We start from the raw sequence: 23,144 nt of genomic DNA on the forward strand, positions 1-23,144 counted from the left end.
TAAAAGTCAGGGGAGATGCTGCAACAATTCTCCCTCTCTCACCCTCCAAGCAGCATCTCCCCCTCCCCTCTCACCCTTATGTCCAATATTCCCTTCCTCTCACCCCTCTCACTCTCCATGCAGCCTCTCTTCCACCCCTCCATCCCTATGTCCAACATTTCTCCCTCTCTTATCCCTCTCATCCTCCATGCAGCATCTCTCCCTCGTCACCCTCATTTCCAACATTTCTCCCTCCCTCCCTACTACTACTACTATTTAGCATTTCTATAGCGCTACAAAGCATACGCAGCGCTGCACAAACATAGAAGAAAGACAGTCCCTACTCAAAGAGCTTACAATCTAATAGACAAAAAATAAAGTAAGCAAATCAAATCCTCTCCACCCCATGTCCAACAGTTCTCCCTCTCTCATTCCTCTCCCCCTCCCCCCTTATGTTCAACAATTCTCCCACTATCACCCCCCACCCCTCCTGCAGCATCTCTCCTTCCCTACTCCATCTTACAACTCTCCTTGTATGAATGAATGAGTCCCTGGCAGCAGCAGCGAGAGGAGCAAATTGGATGTGCGTGCTCCTGCATCTCTCTCTCTTATGCATCACTCGACTTGCCTGAACAGGTCCCTGGCAGGCAGCAGCGATTCCCACACACTGCCTCCTGCTAAGCTGGAAGCCTTCTTTCTGCCACGTTCCACCTAGTCAGAAACAGGAAGTTGCAACAGAGGGGGGCAGGATGCGGCAGAAAAGTGGTTGCTGGCTTAGTGGCAGGCAGCGTGTGGGAATCGCTGCCACTGCTGGGGAACCCATTCATAAAAGAGCGATGCTTAAGGGAGGGAGATGCAGGACTGCGGAAGCCCAGCCTGCTCCCCTCCACGCCAGCTTTTCTTTCTTTTTTAGTAAAATATATCTTTTCGCTGAAATGAACAGTTCCATGGCTATGTCTAAGTGCGATTAATTTCATCTGCTGGATATGGCAACGTTGAATGGAGACGGAGCTAAGGTCAGACCAAACTTTCCCTTTAATGACGGTTTATTGGTTTCATCAGACAAACGAAAGGTAAAAGTCTGCAGGAGATTCACAAACATCAAAAATACTTCCATTTTGGCCAACTGTTCACCCATGCAAACACGACGACCTTAAAAAAAAGAAATACAAACATTAAGTATTTTATTGTGTTTTAAACATGTAAACGAGAACAGCATGCAACAGCAGCAGGAGGAATATAGAAATATGAAATCACAAATCATGCAACCACCTCCCATATGCCTCGGCATACAGATGCTTAAATCCCCTCTAATACACAATAATATCTATCAAAGTAAAACTCCCCCCCCCCCTACTCACACCATAACCCCAAACTCTGTTGGATTGCCCAGTGGATTCTTCAGAACAATCTCCCCCAGCTTCCCCCCTCCCTTTGTACCCTCCCCTCCCCCAACCTAACCAACTACCATCATACAATCTCTCATAAGAAATAAAAACAATGAAAAGCAGTTATTACATTACATAGTAACATAGTAGATGACGGCATAAAAAGACCTGCACGGTCCATCCAGTCTGCCCAAGAAGATAAATTCATATGTGCTACTTTTTTATATGTACTGTCCTCTTCAGTGCACAGACCGTATAAGTCTGGCCAGCCCTATCCCCGCCTCCCAACCACCATCCCCGCCTCCCAACCACCAGCTCTGGCACAGACCCTGTAAGTCTGCACAGCACTATCCCCCCTTCCCACCACCAGCTCTGGCACAGACCGTATAAGTCTGCCCAGCACTATCCCCCCTGCCCAACCACCAGCCCCGGCACAGACCGTATAAGTCTGCCCAGCACTAGCCCCGCCTCCCAACCACCAGCTCTGCCACCCATTCTAGGCTAAGCTCCTGAGGATCCCTTCCTTCTGCACAGGATTCCTTTATGTTTATCCCAGGCATTTTTGAGTTCCGTTACCGTTTTCATCTCCACCACCTCCGCCTACATCAATTTCTAGTTTGAAGCGAATTATATAGAGTACCAGCAATAAAGTCTGGGAAGTACAACTAATATTTTTATGAAACCAACCATTAAAAATAGACTAAGATTGAATCATCAATGTTCATTAATACAGGAGACTTAGGAGGTCTTTTACCAAGGTGTGTTAGGTCGTGCTAAAAATCAGCTGGTGTTAAATGCTGAGACGCCCATAGGAATATAATGAGCATCTCAGAATTTAGTGCCAGCTGATTTTTTAATGCAAGCTGAAAACGCTAGCGTACCATAATAAAAGACCCCCTAAGTCGGAAGGTATATATTTCTTATACAAAATAGTCTTAACAGACTTACGAAAAGAAGCAATGAGTTAAATACATTACAGATGTTGATAATACATTCCAGATCTTTGCTGCCTGATAAGAAAAAAAGAGTAAGAACTATTCTCTTAGATATTAAACACTTAAGACACTGGAAATGAGAGTCTTAAAAAATTCTGGGTCCCATATCTTGAATGCAGAACTTTAATCAGTGTGAACATACAGGCCAAGGCGATTCCATGAATAATTTTGAATAACAAACAACATAATTTGAAAATAATCCTAGCCTCCACAGGCAACCAATGAAGTTGAATATAGTAAGATGTGATTTTGTTCAACTTCTTCAATGAGCAAATCAACCATTTAGCCATATTCTGTATCGTCTGTAACTTCCTTAATAAGTTCTTAGAACAACCCGGATAGATTTATTTATTTACTAGTAAACCAGGCCTGTTTCTGACAGAAATGAAACGGGCGCTAGCAAGGTTTTCCTCAGAGTGTGTATGTTTGAGAGAGTGTGTGTGAGAGTGAGTGTGAGAGAGAGAAAGTGAATGTGCGAGTGTGTGTGTGTGACAGAGAGAGTGAGACTGGGTGTGAGTGTGAGAGAGTGTGTGTGTGTGTGAGAATGAGAGTGTGTGCCAGGGCCCCCCCTCCTTCCCTCCTCCCATGTCCACCGACCCTCCTCTCTCACCTACTCCCCCTCCAGCCACCCATGTCCAGCAACTCTCCTCTCTCCCCTGCCTTCCCTCCAGCCACCCATGTCCAGCGACTCTCCTTTTTTTCCCTTGCCCCCCCTCCAGCTACCTATGTCCAGCGACTCTCCTCTCTCCCACTACCGGCGCTGACCCTTTCCCGCTGCTGGATCACTCTTCAAAATAGCCACCGAGACTTCCCTCACTGTCTGTGTCCCGCCCGCGGGGAAATAGGAAGTTACGTCAGAGGAGGGCAGGACATAGACAGTGAGGGAAGGCCCGATGAGGCGATCCGCTTCTTTTACAGGCAGTCGCGAAGCGCTGCACCGCAGAGTCAGAGATTTTTTTTTAAATGCAGCGTGCCGGGTGACAGAGAGAAGAGGGCTGCCTAGGGAGCTGACGGTAAGTATGTGGGCACTGGGTCGAAGGGGGGGGCTGAGATGGGAGAAGGGGTCTGAGAAGGGGGCAGCCGCAGGAGGGAGAATGGGGCCATGCCTGGGACAGGTGGGAGAATGGGTCTGGGGCTGAAAAGGAGGGCAGGTGAGAGAATGAGGCTGGAGCTAAAAAGGGGAAGCCCTAATGCAAGGCAGGTGGATGGGGACTGGAACTGGGGGATGAAAAGGAGGGTAGGTGGGATAAGGGGGCTAGCACTGGAACTGGGGGCTGAAAAAGGGCTGAAAATGGGGACAGGTGGGAGACATGGGCTGGAACTGGGGGCCGAAAAGAGGGGGCAGAGAGAGAGGGCAGACGGTGGATGGAAGGGGCAGGGAGAGAGAGGGCAGACGGTGGATGGAAGGGGCAGGGAGAGAGAGGGCAGACGGTGGATGGAAGGGGCAGGGAGAGAGAGGGCAGACAGTGAATGGAAGGGGACAGGAGAGAGAGAAGGCAGACACTGGATGGCAGGGAGAGTGTGAAGACAGATGCTGAATGGAAGGGAGACAGTGAAAAGAAGATGAGGAAAGCTGAAACCAGAGACAGCAAACTGTAAATAAAATATATTTTTTTCTTTTTTTGCTTTAGGATAAAGTAGTATTGTAGCTGAGTTAATAAATGTATAAATAGAACATGGAAATAAGATAAATCTTTTTATTGGACTAATTTTAATACATTTTGACTAACTTTCAGAGAACAAAACCCCCTTCCCTCAGGTCAGGATAGGATACTGTAACAGCACTATACTGTATTGACCTGAGGAAGGAGGTTATGGCCTCTGATAGCTAAATGTATTAGTCCAATAAAATGGTATTATTTTATTTTCTATATTTCTTTTATTTCAATTTGTTAATTTGTAAAGTGGTGATTGGTATTTGTTAGTTTTTTCAAATTTACATCTGCTATCTTTATATTTTGCACAGTACTAGGGGACATTTTCTGTTTCTGTGGTGTGTTGCATTGTATGCAGAATCTGGCATCTTGGGGGTTCAGTTTAATTTTTGTCTAAATAGAAAGTTTATGATTTCTTATTCCATAGTGGATTAGGGTATATCTGTGTTTGTGAAAAAGACATGGCTTTCAGTTGGCACTGACTGTGCAAAATCGATGATCTGTACTATTCTGGCTGGTTTTGTTTTACAATAGGTGAATTGATGTTCTAATGCTCACTGTAGTGTTTAAGATGCTTTCCTTTTCCTTGTCTGACTCGTAGAAGTTACTGCTTATGGTATGGGAGAATTGCTCTGTAGGTCCTGAGTGTTTTGTATTCTCGGTATGCCTAGTACTGGATTTTGGAGGGGGTGTTAAAAAAATGACCAGCCCCAGGTGTCAATTACCCTAGGTACGCCACTGCTCCCTGTACTGCCCTGGTGTTCTAGTGAGAGCCCCCTCTTTCCTGCCCAGAGTGCCTGCGGACTGTTTGCTGACTCCGGTCCCGACAGGAGCCTGTTTCGCATTAGCCGCTTTGTCAAGGGAATATTGCCGGTGTACAGTCTCGGTTCATTAATGTACACTAGGAACTACACGCAGATAAGTGACACAGTTTGGTTCTGGTTTAAATTGAACAAACAAGTTTTGCTACAGGCAGTTTGGCTTCAGGCTGAGCACCGAGAGAGTTGCACCTGGCACTGCAAAGACTGTGGCAGTTTAAAGTTGAATGTTTGCAGTTAATTGATCGTTTCCTGCAACTCTCAGAAGCTCCATTAACAATGCTGCAGCCTATACACAGTGTGTGTTGCTAAAAGACAGGCTACCGATCTGTTAGTGCATCTCATCACAACAATTAGTAAACACAAAAAATAAAAAAAGTGGTGAACTAAGATATTTAAATGTACGGGTAAAGCACCGGTTAGACTATTCAGTTATGTTTTTTGTTGCACTACGGGAGGCTGGGGGCAGTCAATGATTATAAATTGTCACACAGGACAGGCTGACCTTTTAAAGGACAGTAATAGCCTAAAGTGACTGTATGAGACATCCCCTTATAAGATAGCAGCTCGGAGTATTGTGTGTTCCACCAATTGCTGGTTGTGTATGATTCATTGTATATAGGTGGTACACTGCCATAACAAAAATTTTTTTGAATATCCTAGAAATAAGCAGTGGATTTTCCCCAAGTCAATTTAATAACGGTCTATGGACTTTTCCTTTAGGAAGCCATCCAGACCCTTTTTAAACCCCGCTAAGCTAACTGCCTGTACCACATTCTCTGGCAATGAATTCCAGAGTTTAATTACACGTTGAATGGAAAAAAAAGTTTCTCAGATTTATTAAATTTAGTACTTAGTAGCTTCATCACATGCCCCCTAGTCCTAGTATTTTTGGAAAGAGTAAACAAACGATTCATGTCTACCCGTTCCACTCCACTCATGATTTTATAGACCTCTATCATATCTTCCCTCAGCCGTCTCTTCTCCAAGCTGAAGAGCCCTAGATGCTTCAGCCTTTCCTCATAGGGAAGTCAGGAGTGGAGGAGTGGCCTAGTGGTTAGGGTGGTGGCCTCTGGTTCTGGGGAACTGAGTTCAATTCCCACTTCAGGCACAGCCAGCTCCTTGTGACTCTAGGCAAGTCACTTAACCCTCCATTGCCCCAGGTACAAATAAGTACCTAAGCCACATTGAGCCTGCCATGAGTGGGAAAGCGTGGGGTATAAAAAAAAAACCATCCCATCTCTTTTATCATTTTTGTCGCCCTTCTCTGTACCTTTTCTAATTCCATTATATCTTTTTTGAGATGTGGTGACCAGAATTGAACACAATATTCGAGGTGTGGTCACACCATGGACCAGTACAAAGGCATTATAACGTCCTCGCTTTTATTTTCCATTTCTTTCCCAATAATACCTAGCATTCTATTTGCTTTCTTAGCCGCTGCAGCACACTGTGCAGAGGATTTCAACGTATCATCAACAACGATGCTGAGATCCCTTTCTTGGTCGGTGACTCCTAATGTGGAGCCATGTATTATGTAGCTATAGTTCAGGTTAGCGAATGATACATACCTGTAGCAGGTGTTCTCCGAGGACAGCAGGCTGATTGTTCTCACGACTGGGTTGACGTCCACGGCAGCCCCCACCAACCGGAACAAAACTTTGCGGGCGGTCCCGCACGCAGGGTACACCCACCGCGCATGCGCGGCCGTCTTCCCGCCCATGCGCGACCGTTCCCGCTCAGTTGAATAACAAGCAAAAATGAGTAAAAACGCAACTCCAAAGGGGAGGAGGGAGGGTAGGTGACAACAATCAGCCTGCTGTCCTCGGAGAACACTTGCTACAGGTATGTATCATTCGCTTTCTCCGAGGACAAGCAGGCTGCTTGTTCTCACGACTGGGGTATCCCTAGCTCTCAGGCTCACTCAAAACAAGAACCCAGGTCAATGGAACCTCGCAACGGCGAGGGTATAACAGAAATTGACCTACGAAGAACAACTAACTGAGAGTGCAGCCTGACCAGAATAAATTCGGGTCCTGGAGGGTGGAGTTGGATTTAAACCCCAAACAGATTCTGCAGCACCGACTGCCCGAACCGACTGTCGCGTTGGGTATCCTGCTGGAAGCAGTAATGTGATGTGAATGTGTGGACAGATGACCACGTCGCAGCCTTGCAAATCTCTTCAATAGTGGCTGACTTCAAGTGGGCCACCGACGCTGCCATGGCTCTGACACTATGAGCCGTGACATGACCCTCAAGAGTCAGCCCAGCCTGGGCATAAGTGAAGGAAATGCAATCTGCTAGCCAATTGGAGATGGTGCGTTTCCCGACAGCGACTCCTTTCCTATTGGGGTCGAAAGAAACAAACAATTGGGCGGACTGTCTGAGGGGCTGTGTCCGCTCCAAGTAGAAGGCCAATGCTCTTTTGCAGTCCAATGTGTGCAACTGACGTTCAGCAGGGCGGGTATGCAGTCTGGGAAAGAATGTTGGCAAGACAATTGACTGGTTAAGATGGAACTCCGACACCACCTTTGGCAGGAACTTAGGGTGAGTACGGAGCACTACTCTGTTATGATGAAATTTAGTATACGGAGCATGAGCTACCAGGGCTTGAAGCTCACTGACCCTACGAGCTGAAGTAACTGCCACCAAGAAAATGACCTTCCAGGTCAAGTACTTCAGATGGCAGGAGTTCAGTGGCTCAAAAGGAGGTTTCATCAGCTGGGTGAGGACGACGTTGAGATCCCATGACACTGCAGGAGGCTTGACAGGGGGCCTTGACAAAAGCAAGCCTCTCATGAATCGAACGACTAAAGGCTCTTCAGAGATGGCTTTACCCTCCACACGATAATGGTAAGCAGTAATCGCACTAAGGTGATTCCTTACTGAGTTGGTCTTGAGGCCAGACTCTGATAAATGCAGAAGGTATTCAAGCAGGTTCTGTGCAGGACAAGAACGAGGTTCTAGGGCCTTGCTCTCACACCAAACGACAAACCTCCTCCACTTGAAAAAGTAACTCTTTTTAGTGGAATCCTTCCTAGAGGCAAGCAAGACACGGGAGACACCCTCCGACAGACTCAACGAAGCGAAGTCTACGCCCTCAACATCCAGGCCGTGAGAGCCAGAGACTGAAGGTTGGGGTGCAGAAGCGCTCCGTCGTTCTGCGAAATGAGAGTCGGAAAACACTCCAATCTCCACAGTTCTTCGGAGGACAACTCCAGAAGAAGAGGGAACCAGATCTGGCGGGGCCAAAAAGGCGCTATCAGAATCATGGTGCCGTGGTCTTGCTTGAGCTTCAGTAAGGTCTTCCCCACCAAAGGTATGGGAGGATAAGCATACAGGAGGCCGGTCCCCCAATGGAGGAGAAAGGCATCCGACGCTAGCCTGCCGTGTGCCTGTAGTCTGGAACAGAACAGAGGCAGCTTGTGGTTGGTCTGAGAGGCGAAAAGGTCCACCGAGGGGGTGCCCCACTCTCGGAAGATCTTGCGTACCACTCTGGAGACCGAGACACAAGGTGCACGTCTTGGTATCGTGCTCCGGCCCGAGGCACTGGAGGCACCAAACATGAGTGTCAGTCTGCGAGATATGCCGGCCGCACCGACCACACTTTTTAAATCCACTCGGGACCTTCAAGGACATCGACGGAAAAATCGCGTCAACGAAGTCAAAGTCGTCGATGGTGGCGGTAAAATTCACACCTCGAAAATAAATGGACCGCGAGACGCCCCCGCTAAAAGACGAGGGAAAAACAAAGTTCTGCGTTTTTTTTTTTTTTAAACAAAATAAAACAGAAAACGGAGAACAACGAAGGAGAAAAAAAACTCGCGGCAAAAGCGCAATCCGGTTTTCGGGGCTGACAGAGAGAGAGACGAACGCGGCTCTCTCCAGCGCGGAAAAGAAAAGACTGAGCGGGAACGGTCGCGCACGGGCGGGAAGACGGCCGCGCATGCGCGGTGGGCGTACCCTACGTGCGGGACCGCCCGCAAAGTTTTGTTCCGGTTGGTGGGGGCTGCCGTGGACATCAACCCAGTCGTGAGAACAAGCAGCCTGCTTGTCCTCGGAGAACCTCTTTCCCACATGCATCACTTTGCACTTGCTCACATTAAACATCTGCCATTTAGACGGCCAGTCTCGTAAGGTCCTCTTGTAATTTTTCACAATCCTCTCGCGATTTAACAACTTTGAATAACTTTGTGTCATCCTGCAAATTTAATTACCTCACTAGTTACTCCCATCTCTAGATCATTTATAAATGTTAAAAAGCAGCGGTCCCAACATAGACCCCACTATCTACCCTTCTCCATTGAGCATACTGACCATTTAACCCTACTCTCTGTTTTCTATCCTTTAACCAGTTTTTAAACCACAATAGGACACTACCTCCTATCCCATGACTCTCCAATTTCTTCTGGAGTCTTTCATGAGGTACTTTGTCAAATGCCTTTCGGAAATCTAGATACACAATATCAACTGGCTCACCTTTATCCACATGTTTATTCACCCCTTCAAAGAAATGTAGTAGATTGGTGAGGCAAGATTTCCCTTCACTAAATTCATGTTGTCTTTGTCTCATTAATCAATGTCTCATTAATCCATGTTTCTGAATATGCTCTGTAATTTTGTTGTTTATAATAGTCTCTACCATTCTGCCTGGCACCGACGTCAGGCTCACCGGTCTATAATTTCCCAGATTCCCTTTGGAACCTTTTAAATATTTGCGTTACATGGGTTACCCTCCAATCTTCCGGTACCAAGCTCGATTTTAAACATAAATTACATATTACTAACAATAGTTCCGCCAGTTCATATTGCAATTCTGTCAATACTCTGGGATGAATACCATCCGGTCCAGGAGATTTGCTACTCTTCTATTTGTCAAATTGCCCCATTACATCCTCTAGGTTTATAGAGATTTCATTCAGTTTCTCCGACTCGTCAGCTTCGAATACCATTTCTGGCACCAGTATTTCTCCCAAATCTTCCTCGGTGAAGACCGAAGCAAAGAATTCATTTAATCTCTCTGCTATGGCTTTGTCTTCCCTGATCGCCCCTTTTACCCCTGGTCATCTAGCGGTCCAACCAATTCTTTTGCCAGCTTCCTGCTTTTAATATACCCCCAAAAAAATTTACTACATGTTTTTGCCTCCAACGCAATCTTTTTTTTCTTTGCCTTCCTTATCCGCACTTTGCATTTGATTTGACTTTCCTTATGCTGTTTCTTATTATTTTCAGTTGGTTCCTTCTTCCATTTTCTGAAGGATTTTCTTTTAGCTCTAATAGCTTCCTTCACCTCACTTTTTAACCATGCGGGCTATCGTTTGGTCTTCCGTCCTCCTTTTTTAATACGCAGAATATATTTGGCTTGGGCTTCCAGGATGGTATTTTTGAACAGCATCCATGCCTGCTGTAAATTTTTTACCTTTGCAGCTGCTCCTCTAAGTTTTTTTTTTTCACCGTTCTTCTCATTTTATCATAGTCTCCTTTTTGAATGTTAAACGCTAACATATTGGATTTCCTGATTATACTTACTCCAAAGCTAATATCAAATCTGTTCATATTATGATCATTGTTATCAAGAGGCCCCATCACCATTACTTCCTGTACCAGATCGTGCGCTCCACTAAGGACTAGGTCTAGAATTTTTCCTTCTCTTGTCGGCTCCTGTACCAGCTGCTCCTTAAAGCAATCCTTGATTTCATCAAGGAATTTTACCTCCATAGCATGCCCTGATGTTACATTTACCCAGTCAATATCTGGGTAATTGAAATCACCCATTATTATCGTGTTGCCCAGTTTGTTAGCCTCCCTAATTTCCGATAACAAGTCTACAACTGTCTATTCATCCTGGCCAGGCGGATGGTAGTACACTCCTATCACTATCCTTTTCCAGATGTGTCTTGTTTCCTGCAGAATTTTCAAGCTATTTGATGCAAGGCCCTCCTTAACATACAATGCTACCCCTCTGTCACTACAGAGTTCATTCTGTAACCGGCTCCTCTCACAGGGAGGAGAAGCCGATACTATCATGGATAAAAACACCATGAATTACTGAAGCGTGAGAGCATAAGCTGCAGAAGTACTGGTTCAGCGTGGAGAACTTTCTAAGCCTATTACACATGTTGGCACTACAGATATGCAGCTCCCTCGGCTATGCTGCTTTCTTTCTCCTCATAAGTCATAACCCAGACAGATTTGATGGGAGGGGCACAAACAGCTCTCCTCACCCAGCATGCTTAGGGCCAGGCAGGCCAACAAGAAAGCTCCACAAGGCACTGAGAGCAGGGCACATGTGCTCAGACACGGCCAATCACAGAAAACTATAGAACTACACATAGGCGGTCGGTGGCCCAACTGTTTGGGGAGGCTGAAGGGGGTGGGGTTAGGGGTGGGGCCAGGGATGGCGCTTAAATCCATAATTGTCTGATAACATACAGAAAAAAAATAAAAATAAAAGTCATCACAATTAATACCTTTTATTAAATTTAGATATTAGATATGTATCATATGTCAAAGAATAAAGTGGTTGCTCAAAGCATATACTAACCACAATCGCTCAACTGCAAAACACTATGCACAACTTTGTGCAAAAACACACTCAGAACCTTACTGTACCATAAATATTACACTGGGCAGAACCTAATACACCAATATACCACCCATACGGAAAATGCAGACCGTCAACAATCTCAAACAAGGGATCATAATATCACAATTTTCATGTAGAGCCACAAAACACCCTAATTCATGTTTAATGTGGGATAAAATGCCATAAATAAGTAAATAAATATAAACTTTTAATGTTGAGCACCTGATTCTCAAAGTGGACATATTCCAAACACTATAATGAAAATAAAATGATTTTTTCTACCTTTGTTGTCTGGTGACTTTGTTTTTCTGATCATGCTGGCCCAGTATCCGATTCTGCTGCTATCTGTCCTCTTAACTCCATTTCCAGGGCTTCCTTTCCATTTATTTCTTTACTTTCCGCCTTTCTTCTTCATTTCTTGTCCTACATCCGTAAGTAAAAGCTGGGTCCTCCGCAGACTTGAATGTCCAGTGGATCCAGCTTCTGCCTGTTTTCTCCATCCATGTGCAGTTATTCTCCTCTCTTCCTTTTCTCTCATCTCCTTCCTCTCTCTTCCCTCCCCTCCCCTCTATGTCCAGCAATTTCTCCTCTCTCCCTAGGCCCTGCCCTCCCATCCATGTCCATCCATGCTTTTCTCTCCCCTGCCCCCTCCATTCATTCATATCCAGCAATTCCCCTCTCTCCCTGAGCCCTGCCCTCCCATCCATGTTCCTCTCTCCCCTGCCCCCTCCATTCATCCATGTCCAGCAATTCCCCTCTCTCCCCTGCCCCCTCCATTCATCCATATCCGCAAGTCCCCTCTCTCCCTGAGCCCTGCCCTCCCATCCATGTTCCTGTCTCCCCTGCCCCCCTCTAGTCACCCATATCCAGCAATTCCCCTCTCTCCCTGAGCCCTGCCATCCCATCCATCTCCCGTCTCTCCCCTGCCCCAACTGCCCACCCTCTTCTCCCCCACAAGATCCCTTTCCTTTTTTTTTCTTTTAAATTTACCTCCAAAGTCTGGCAGCGCAGCGTCAGTGAAAGCGCTCCCAGTGAAAACGCTTCTCTTCGCTCAGTGATCCACCTTCTTCTGACGTCATGACGTCAGAAGAAGGCGGGACACTGAGCGAAGGGCAGCGCTTTTACTGACGCTGTTGCTGTGCTGCCGGACTGGAGGTAAATTTAAAAGAAAAAAAAAGGAAAGGGATCTTGGGGGAGAGAAGAGGGCGGCCAGTTTGGACGAGCGGTGAGCCCCGGGCAGGCGGAACTGGGTCGTGTGGGCGTCATCATCAGGATCCGATCCTGCGGCTGGGGAGGCCCCAAGCCTCTGATACCGGGTGCCTATGGAACTACAGGGATTTGTAGTCCAAGACTCCATAGCACAGCAAAGCTTAATATACACAGACTCCCAATATTCAGCGCTATTTAACCAGCAAGAATGGCTGCTGACCGGTTAAATAGCACTTAACCAGCTATCCCCCGCTGAAAATACCTAGTTAGCGGCTAGCCGGTTATATTGTGTGACATAACCTGCTATCCGTCAATTTTTAATGTGAGTTTAGTGGCCAAAGGCTGCATGAAACTGTAGAATATCTTTGGCCAGTTTCAAGATAACTGGCTAGGTCTGAATATTGACTTAGGGGTCCATTTACTAAGGTGTGCTGAAAAATGGCCTGCGGTAGTGTAAGCGCGTGTTTTGGACGTGTGCAGATCCATTTTTCAGCGCACCTGTAAAAATGCCCTTTTAAAATTTTGACAGAAAATGGAAGTGTGGCAAAATGAAAATTGACACGCGTCCATTTTGGGTCTGAGACCTTACCGCTAGCCATTGACTTAGCAGTAAGGTCACACGTTCACCGGGTGGTAAAGGTCTATGCGCATCAAATGCCTTTTACTGCCTGGTAGTGCTACGCGCAAGAAAATAAAAATTAATTTTCTGGTGGACGTACGCCAAAAATGAAATTACCGCCTAACATGTGGTAGCTGGGCAGTAACTCGGAATCAGTGCGCGTTGGGCACATGTAGGCCCTTACACTACTTAGTAAAAGGGCACCTTAGCCAGTTATATTGAAACCGGCCAAAAATAAACCAGATATTCAATACCAATCACCGGATATGGCTTAGCATTGAATATCCGGGCTCAGTGCTGACTGTGGGAGTTAGTTGGTCTAACTCCTCAAGTCTGAAAATTGGCCTCTTGACAGTCTATCTGCTCATTTTTCAATGGAGACAGCACAACAGTTGTGCCTGTAAATGCTAGCTGTGCATTTAGCGGTACTCTATAAAATCAGGCCCAGACTGGGAGATACCATCTCTTCTGCTTAAAGTCATTTAGGACTTAATACTCTTGCAAGGGCAAAAATGTTTTCCATTTAGATTCAGGACCCAAAAAATGTTCAATCTTTTTCTGAATCTGGCCCTGTGACAGATCTGTTCACTAGGAGAAGATAGGGTAGGGACTGGTGGTTCTTGAATGTTTGTTGGGAGATGAACTGCACAGGTACCTGAAGTCCTTCAGGACAGGAGATCACACGAGGCCACTAGACCACCAGGGAATGATAATAAGGTACAAGAGGGGAGGGGTAATGAATGGAGTGATGTGGGTGGAGGGAGACTGGAAAATTGGGGAGGGGATATACATGGGGGGAGAAAGAGGGGATCTGGCTTTCTTGGGGGGAGGGTCAAAGTAACGGGGGCAGGGCGGGAGTGATATATTGTGTCCTCTTTTTTCTTAGGGCAAATAGGGTAACCCTAACCTAGATCCTCTTCCTGGGTAGTGACTCCTAATGTGGAATCTTGCACCACGTAACTATGGTTAGGGTTCCTCTTTCCCACATGCATTGCACTTGCTTACATTAAAAGTAATCTGCCATTTGGATGCCCAGTATCCTAGTCTCATAAGGTCCTTTTGCAATTTTTCACAATCCTCTTGCGATTTAACAAATTTGAATAACTTTGTGGTATCAGCAAATTTAATTACCTCACTAGTTATTCCCATCTCTAGATCATTTATAAATATGTTAAAAAGCAGTGGTCTTAGTACAAACCCCTGTGGAACCCCATTATCTACCCTTCAACATTGAGAATTTAAACCTACTCTCTGTTCTCTATCTACTAATTCCACCAGCACACACTTCTCAGCATTCAATGGTGACAAAGAGGGACATAATGGCTGCCATTTTCTTGGGCTGCCTACCAAAATTTATATCACTTCAAATCAATGCCCAAAATGTTTAGTGTCCCTATCTCAATGTAAGTCTCACCTGTGCACCATTTAATTACTATAGGGAAAAAGAAATCCCATGTAACCACACTAACAGATAGCATACAACATTTACCAGTCTTTATATGTCACCATTTATTCCTAGTTTCCCCATTCAAACATTCAAACTGTATCCTCTTTTTATCAGGCTGTCAAGTAGATGGCAAATATTTACCTATCCCAAAAGGTATAAATACTTCTTTTTTGAGGATCTGCCCAGTTGCATCCAAAAATCGATTAGGGTTGAAGTCATCTGGTTTTTCCCATATGTTAGGATCCTTGTGCACCGACCAGAGATTAGCTATGATTATGCTACCTTTAGGAATAGTATAGCCATGAAAAACTAAAAACAAAAATATCCAACAATAAAAAATGTAATTAGTGCAGTACAGCTGAAAAGGACAGCATTCTTACATTTTTGTTCCTTTCATACATGCTCTCCATCATGCAAAACCCACTAACGTGACTATGAGACTCAGCAGCAAACATACTTTTGACACCAAAATAGAGCCAAAAGGGATTTTCTAATTTTGGGAATAATGTTCTGGGAACTAACTTTATAAAGGTCCACAAGCACCAATGTTGCCTCTTTAATACAGTCACCTTTTTGGACTTCCTGTTATTTTATTTTCTTTTTGTTACATTTGTACCCCGCGCTTTCCCACTCATGGCTGGCTCAATGCGGCTTACATGGGGCAATGGAGGGTTAAGTGACTTACCCAGAGTCACAAGAAGCTGCCTGTGCCTGAAGTGGGAATCAAACTCAGTTCCTCAGTTCCCCAGGACCAAAGTCCACCACCCTAACCACTAGGCCTAAGGCCCCAATATGTCATGCAATCATATTTATTTTAAATTTGTTACTTAATAAAGGAACTGTGTCTAGTGACAAAACACAAAGCTGCTGATAAATTAGCAGCAACTCAACAAAGAATGGTTTGTGCTTTCTTTGTGTTTCCCCATCAAGTAAAGCTGAGGCTGAGCTCTAGTGCCTCCTCTCTCCCATGACGTCTTAAGACTCAGCAGTACCCAGAAATACATATGCAAATATCATAGCAATTGCATGGCTAGCCAATCAGTAATAGTCAAAAATATTTCTTTATGCCTACCAGTGGTCTCTGATGACATATGAGGTACAGCTAAGGGCACAACTGGAGTTATCCTCTGTATTTCCATTATAGTTGCTTCTGTGAAGGGCATGAGGGCCTTGTCCGTCAGAGAAGGTGGCTTTTGCCGGCCAATAACTGCATCGATCTCTGCCTGTACCTTCTCTGTGGAAAGCAGGAATAAAGAGTGTGTAAATTGAAAAGGAAATCAAAAAGAACAATTTGCTGTATTACACCACCACAAATTAGTAGACTGCAATAGCCGTTAACAGACCAATATAAAGAATTATCCAAAGATGCTGTAGTTTACAAAATTTGAAACCACATGAGGTTCTACATCTGAAGAAGATAATTATGTAGTCTTGAAACCTCAGGTTCTATTACTTACCTGTAACAGATGTTCTCCGAGGACAGCAGGACTGTATTCTCACATAGGGGTGGACATCATCCGATGCAGCCTGGAGTGGATGCTACCCAGCATTCTGTATCTTTAAGCAGCTTTTGGCAGCATCGTACCACATGTGCATGAGTGCCTTCTTGCCCAATGCGAGCGCATGGGCCCAGCTGAAAGGATACAACTCTTAGGGGAGATGGGAGGGTATATGAGAATATATGTCTTGCTGTCCTCAGAGAACATCTGCTACAGGTGAGTAACTTTGTCTTCTCCAAGGACAAGCAGGACATTATTTCTCAGATATGGAAATCCCTAGCTTCGAGGTTCACTGAAAACAACAAAAGGAATGACAACAGGAACTTGCAACGGCAAGGCCATGCAGAAATCAATCAACCTTAACTTATATACAGTCTTTTTGTGTGGGAGTGCAGCTGCAGCCTGGAACAGAATAAAAATGGAGCCTAGGAGGGTGGAGTTGAATTCTAGACTTCAAATTCTACAGAACTGTCTGACCGTACCAACTGCTGCATTGGGTATCCTGAATGTGTAGCTTAGCAAAGTGGCAGCCTAACTAATCTCAATGGAGGCTGACCTTGCGGGCTACTGACATAGCCATGGTTCTGACATTGTGAGCCATGACATGACCCTCTAGAGTCAACCCAGCCTGGGCATAAGTGAAAGAGATGCAATCTGCTAGCCAATTGGATAAAGTACTCTTACTGATGGTTGCCCCATCCTGCTTATGTCTAAAGAAACAAAAAGCTGGGTGGATTGTCTATGGGCTATAGTCTGCTCCAGGTAGAAGGCTAAGGTTCGCTTGCAGTCCAAGATATGCAGTGCGCTTTTGCCAGTATGGGCATGAGGTTTTGGGAAAAATGTTGGCAGAACACTGACCGATTAAGGTGGAACTCTGACATCACCTTAGAAAGGAACTTAAGATGGGTGCAGACAACTTACATAAGTATTGCCATACTGGGACAGACCTAAGGTCCATCAAGCCCAGCATCCTGTTTCCAACAGTGGCCAATCCAGGTCACAAGTACCTGGCAAGATCCCCAAAAAAGTACAATACATTTTACGCTGCTTTCCCCAAGTCCATTTTAATAATGGTCTATGGATTTTTCCTTTAGGAAGCCATCCAAACCTTTTTCAAACCCTGCTAAGTTAACTGCTTTTACTACATTCTCTGACAACGAATTGAGTGAAGTTTCTCCGATTTGTTTTAAATGTACTACTTTGTAGCTTCATTGCATGGCCCTAGTCCTAGTATTTTTGGAAAGAGTAAACAAACGATTCTCATCTACTCATTCCACTCCACTCATTATTTTATAGACCTATATCATATCTCCCCTCAAATGTCTTTTCTCCAAGCTGAAGAGTCTTAGCCGCTTCAGCCTTTCCTCATAGGGAAGTCATCCTATCCCCTTTATTATTTTCGTTGCTCTTCTCTGTACCTTTTCTAATTCCACTATATCCTTTTTGAGATGTGGCGGCCAGAATTGAACACAATATTCAAGGTGTGGTCGCACCAAGGAGTGATACAAAGACATTATAACATCCTCATTTTTGTTTTCCATTCCTTTCCTAATACCACCTAACATTCTATTTGCTTTCTTAGCCGCCACACACTGAGCTGAGGGTTTCAACGTATCATCAACGACGAAGCCTAGATCCCTTTCCAGGTTGGTGACTCTTAAAGTGAAGCCGTGTAGTAAGAAACTATAATTCAGGTTTTCCTTTTTCACACATGCATCACTTTGCACTTACTTACATTAAACATCATCTGCCATTTAGATGCCCAATCTCCCAGTCTCGTAAGGTCCCCTTGTAATTTTTCACAATCCTCTTGCAATTTAACAAGTTTGAATAACTTTGTGTCATCAGCAACTTTAATTACCTCACTAGTTACTCCCATGTCTGTTATGATGAAATTTTGTGTAAGGCAGATCAGCTGCTAGGGCCTGCAGCTCAATTACTGTGAGCTGAAATGACTACCACCAAAAATAAGACCTTACAGGTCAGGTACTTCAGATGACAGAAGTCAAACAGCTCAAAAAACAAAAAAGCTTTCATCAGCTGAGTGAGGATGAGGTCGAAGTCCCAAGACGCAGTCAGAGGTTTTATAGGGACTTTGTCAACAGCAAACCTCTCATGAAGCGAACAACTAGAGAGACTGTATAGAGATGGGCTGACCTCCAACACAATGATGGTGAACCCTCCTACACACTGAGGGTTGTATTTTAAACCAGAGTCAGAGGTGTAAAAGGTACCCAAACAGTTTTTGCGTAGGACAAGAGAGAGGATCTACGGCCTTGCCCTCATGCTGTACGGCAAACCTCTTCCATTTATGCTTCAAACGATTTTTATTGAGCAATACCAAATAGAAAAAAAAATCTGCAAGCAATTCAACAGTTTTGTAAATCAACCCCCTCCCCTTTCCCTCCCCTGCCCCCCCCCAAAAAAAATCCGTTCCTTCACCAGTTCTTAATGGCTTGGCCCTCCTGTTGCCTAACTCTCATATGTTCAGTAGATATCCTCTCGCAGCTGGTGTTAATGTCTTCCAAAGGGGCTCCCATCTGAGTTGAAATTGTAAGCCTTCTACTGAAGAAATGTTGTCGACCCCCAATCTCTCTAATCTCATCATACTCAGCAATTGAGTTCGCCAAGCAGACAGAGATGGACTTTCCACAGATAACCAGGCTAGCAATATTGTCTTTTTTGCAATGATGGTAGCTTGCTCAACAAATTCCTTATACCCTCTAGGCAATAGGGAACCCAGGGTTGGCTGACCAAAAAGTAACTTTGAGTCTAGGATCCAGCTTGTCGACCACATATATGCGGTTTGTTGAGTCAGGCCTTTCCAAATGTTCTGGCTTTTGGGGCACCTCCAAAACATGTGCCCCAAGGTGGCCCCCTCCTGTCCACATTTCAGGCAAGCCCCATCCGGGGAGATGCCCATATGAAAAGCTCTTCTGGGGGGAACGTGCAATCTCCGAGCAAATTTGTACTGGAGCTCCCAATGGGCCCTGACCCACGAGGCCCCCAGTAGTGACACCACATGCTTTTTAAACATGTCCGTGGACATACTAGTTCCCAAGTCCTCATTCCATGCCCTTGTGAGATTCGTAAATTGTAGCTCAGGAGCTGTGTCCCGGATATGCCTGTGGTAGAAGGATAATGGTATCTTTTGCTGTGTTGCCAAAGAAAACGCAGATGCGAGCTCCTCTTGCACGTCCTTGGTCAAATCTGCCCAGTTGAGGCTCCTCATGTAATGTTGTAATTGATAATAATGGAAGCAGTCCTTCACTGATAGCGCAAATTCTTGCTACAAGGCTGGGAAGGGCTTCAATTGCCCCTCCTCCGTTAATGCCTGCAGTAGCTGCACTAACCCTTTCCTCCTCCACTCCTTAAATGTTGGGTAAAGTGAACCCGGGGGAAACGCTGGATTATCACAGATAGCCAGATAGGGAGTAGTATGTGCTAAGAAACGGTGATGGCGACATATCCATTGCCAGACTGCCTTTGCTGACCTGAGAATCCCTGTCGATTGCAGCTCTGGCGGAGCCAGTCCTCCTACTATATGTATTAAGCAGCTAAAATGCGTGAGTCCCATCAGTTGTAACTCCATGGATGTTGGTGTAAAATCCTGAGTAGCACGAAACCAGTCTGCTATGTTCTCATCCCACAGGCAACCGTAATGTGTCTCACGTTTAACAAGCCCAAACCTCCATATTCTACTGGGATTTGTAGCACAGAAAGGGGCACTCTTGGTTTTTTCCCTCTCCGTAAACATTGTTGCAAACTTTTGTTAAGTGTCTTCTCATCTTTCTTTTTTAAATACAAAGGTAGTACCTGAAAGGTATACAGCCAGCGTGGAATAATAAGCATATTAACCAGCACTATACGCCCCAATAACGACACCGGATAAGACTGCCTTGTCTGCAACATACTACAAGTATTCCCCAACACTTTGGACACATTCATATCATACAGTCGTGATAAGTCCCTGGGAATACGCACTCCCAAATATTTAAAGGAGTCCCCCGCCCATGCCACCGGGAAGCCACCCCGCCAATTATTCCTCCCAACCCCAAAGACCGGAAGAGCTTGTGACTTTTGTACATTCAAAGTGAAACCAGAGTGTACCCCATAGTTATGAATGACCTCCAGTAATTTGGGCAGTGAAGAGGTGGTCCCTGGAAGCAAATAAGTTGCAAGATCGGAGACAACATGGTTTTACCAAAGGGAAATCATGCCACACAAATCTCATGGAAGTCTTTGACTGGGTGACCGGAAAATTAAATCAAGGACGTGCTATAAACGTAATCTATTTAGATTTCAGCAAAGCTTTTGACACGGTTCCCCACAGGAGGCTGTTGAATAAACTAGAAGGGCTGAAGATAGGACCCGAAGTGGTGAACTGGATTAGGAACTGGTTGACGGGCAGACGCCAGATGGTGGTGGTGAATGGAGTTCGCTCGGAGGAGAGAAAGGTGAGTAGTGGAGTGCCTCAGGGATCGGTGCTGGGGCTGAGTCTATTCAATATATTTGTGAGTGATATTGCCGAAGGCTTACAAGGTAAAGTTTGCCTTTTTGCGGATGTCACTAAGAGTTGCAACAGAGTGGACACCCCGGAGGGAGTGGAAAGCATGAAAAAAGATCTGCGGAAGCTAGAAGAATGGTCTAACGTTTGGCAATTAAAATTCAATGCGAAGAAATGCAAAGTGATGCACTTAGGGAGTAGAAATCCACGGGAGACGTACGTGTTAGGTGGTGAGAGTCTGATAGGGAGAGGGATCTTGGGGTGATAGTATCCGAGGACCTGAAGGCGACGAAACAGTGTGACAAGGCGGTGGCCGTAGCTAGAAGATTGCTAGGCTGTATAGAGAGAGGTGTGACCAGCAGAAGAAAAGAGGTTTTAATACCCCTGTATAAGATGTTGGTGAGGCCCCACCTGGAGTATTGTGTTCAGTTTTGGAGGCCGTATCTTGTGAAGGATGTTAAAAAAATGGAAGGGATGCAAAGAAAAGCTACGAGAATGGTAAGGGATTTGCGTTACAAGACGTATGAGGAGAGACTTGTTGACCTGAACATGTATACCCTGGAGGAAAGGAGAAACAGGGGTGATATGATACAGACGTTCAAATATTTGAAAGGTATTTGAAAGGTATTAATCTGCAAACGAACCTTTTCCGGAGAGGGGAAGGCGGTAGAACGAGAGGACATGAAATGAGATTGAAGGGGGGCAGACTCAAGAAAAATGTCAGGAAGTATTTTTTCACGGAGAGAGTGGTGGATGCTTGGAATGCCCTCCCGCGGGAGGTGGTGGAGAGGAAAACGATAACGGAATTCAAACATGCGTGGGATAAACATAAAGGAATCCTCCTCAGAAGGAAGGGATCCCCGGAAGCTTAGCCAGCGGTGGGAGGCAGGGCTGGTGGTTGGGAGGTGGGGATAGTGCTGGGCAGACTTATACGGTCTGTGCCCTGAAAAAGACAGGTACAAATCAAGGTAAGGTATACACAAAAAATGGCACATGTGAGTTTATCTTGTTGGGCAGACTGGGTGGTCTTTTTCTGCCGTGATCTACTATGTTACTATATGACTCCTCCGGATTCCTCAATCACTAGCAGGTCATCTGCAAAAGCCAGGGTCTTGATCAGCTTTCCACCCACTTCCACTCCCTCCACTCCTCTGTTTCCCCGTAAGGCATGTAATAAAGGCTATAATGTTAGTATAAAAAGCATTGGAGAGAGGGGACATCCTTGTCTGGTGCCTCTGTGGATGGGGAAATTTGGTGCCCTAACCCCGTTAATTATCAAAGAAGCCACCAGATCTGTGTATAACGCTTGAACAGCCTGGAGGAACCACCCTTGAAAGCCCATATGCTGCAAGACCCCGAATAGATATTCCCAGCTCACCTTGTCAAAGAGAGGGGACATCCTTGTCTGGTGCCTCTGTGGATGGGGAAATTTGGTGCCCTAACCCCGTTAATTATCAAAGAAGCCACCAGATCTGTGTATAACGCTTGAACAGCCTGGAGGAACCACCCTTGAAAGCCCATATGCTGCAAGACCCCGAATAGATATTCCCAGCTCACCTTGTCAAAGGCCTTTTCGGCATCTAAACTTACTATCAAGGTAGGCCATTCTCTATGTTGACTGTGGGCCATTGCCAATAGCAAGCGCCTCATATTGCTGACTATTTGCCTGTTCCGCACAAATCCCACTTGTTCTGTACTTATGACTCTCGGTAAAATTCTTGCCAACCTGTCCCCCATTACGTTTGCTAGTATCTTGATGTCAACATTTAAGAGGGAAATGGGTCTATAAGATTCTGCATGATCAGGTTGTTTGCCTGGTTTCAACAGTAGGGTTTATCAATGCCTCATTTGCATGCGCAGGAAACTGACCTTGCCCTACCAACTGGTCATAAAAGTCCATCAACGGCCCCATGATTTGCTTGAGGAGTAATTTATAAAATTCTCCAGAAAACCCATCTGGGCCAGGCGCCGAGAATAGCTTCAGCGCTTTAATGACTCCCTGCAATTCTTTTCAAGAGATCGGGGCATTTACTTCCTCTAACTCCTGATCCGTCACCCTCGGCAGATTAAGGTTGCTCAAATAGTGGCTTAAACTAGATGGGTTTAATGTAGTCTGAGGGGAATACAATTGAGTAAAATATGTCTTGAAGATTTCCTCTATCTGTTTACTGTCATTTTGCACTCTTCCCTGGCTATCCTTTAAGGCTGTTATGGTCCGGGAAGGCCCCCATGACTTCACCATTCTCACCAGCATCGGACCTACTCTGTCACCAAACCTTTGTAGTCTATACTTCTGATATAAAAGTGATCTGGTAGCACGCTCGTGCAGTAGTGAATTCAATGCTACCTGAATCAGAGTGGTCTCCATGCAAAAACTACAGAAAACACATTTACCACATTTATAATGTCCAATTCTTTGTTGCAATAATAAATTATTATCCC

General features: G+C 45.3%; 1 protein-coding gene across 1 annotated transcript in view; it reads right to left on the bottom strand.

The window, feature by feature from the left end:
• Positions 1-472: 472 nt before the first annotated feature.
• Positions 473-23,144, bottom strand: part of LOC115461166 (cytochrome P450 2U1-like) — a 78,458-nt gene continuing 55,786 nt past the window's right edge. Inside the window, exons 3-5 of the mRNA XM_030190790.1 lie at positions 15,769-15,930; positions 14,838-15,005; positions 473-1,131 (exon numbers count right to left, since the gene is read on the bottom strand). Coding sequence (XP_030046650.1) covers positions 953-1,131; positions 14,838-15,005; positions 15,769-15,930 — 509 coding nt within the window. The 3' untranslated portion in view covers positions 473-952. The remainder of the gene's footprint in view (positions 1,132-14,837; positions 15,006-15,768; positions 15,931-23,144) is intronic.

This window comes from Microcaecilia unicolor, chromosome 2 (assembly GCF_901765095.1).
Source record: "Microcaecilia unicolor chromosome 2, aMicUni1.1, whole genome shotgun sequence".
Taxonomy (NCBI): Eukaryota; Metazoa; Chordata; class Amphibia; order Gymnophiona; family Siphonopidae; genus Microcaecilia; species Microcaecilia unicolor.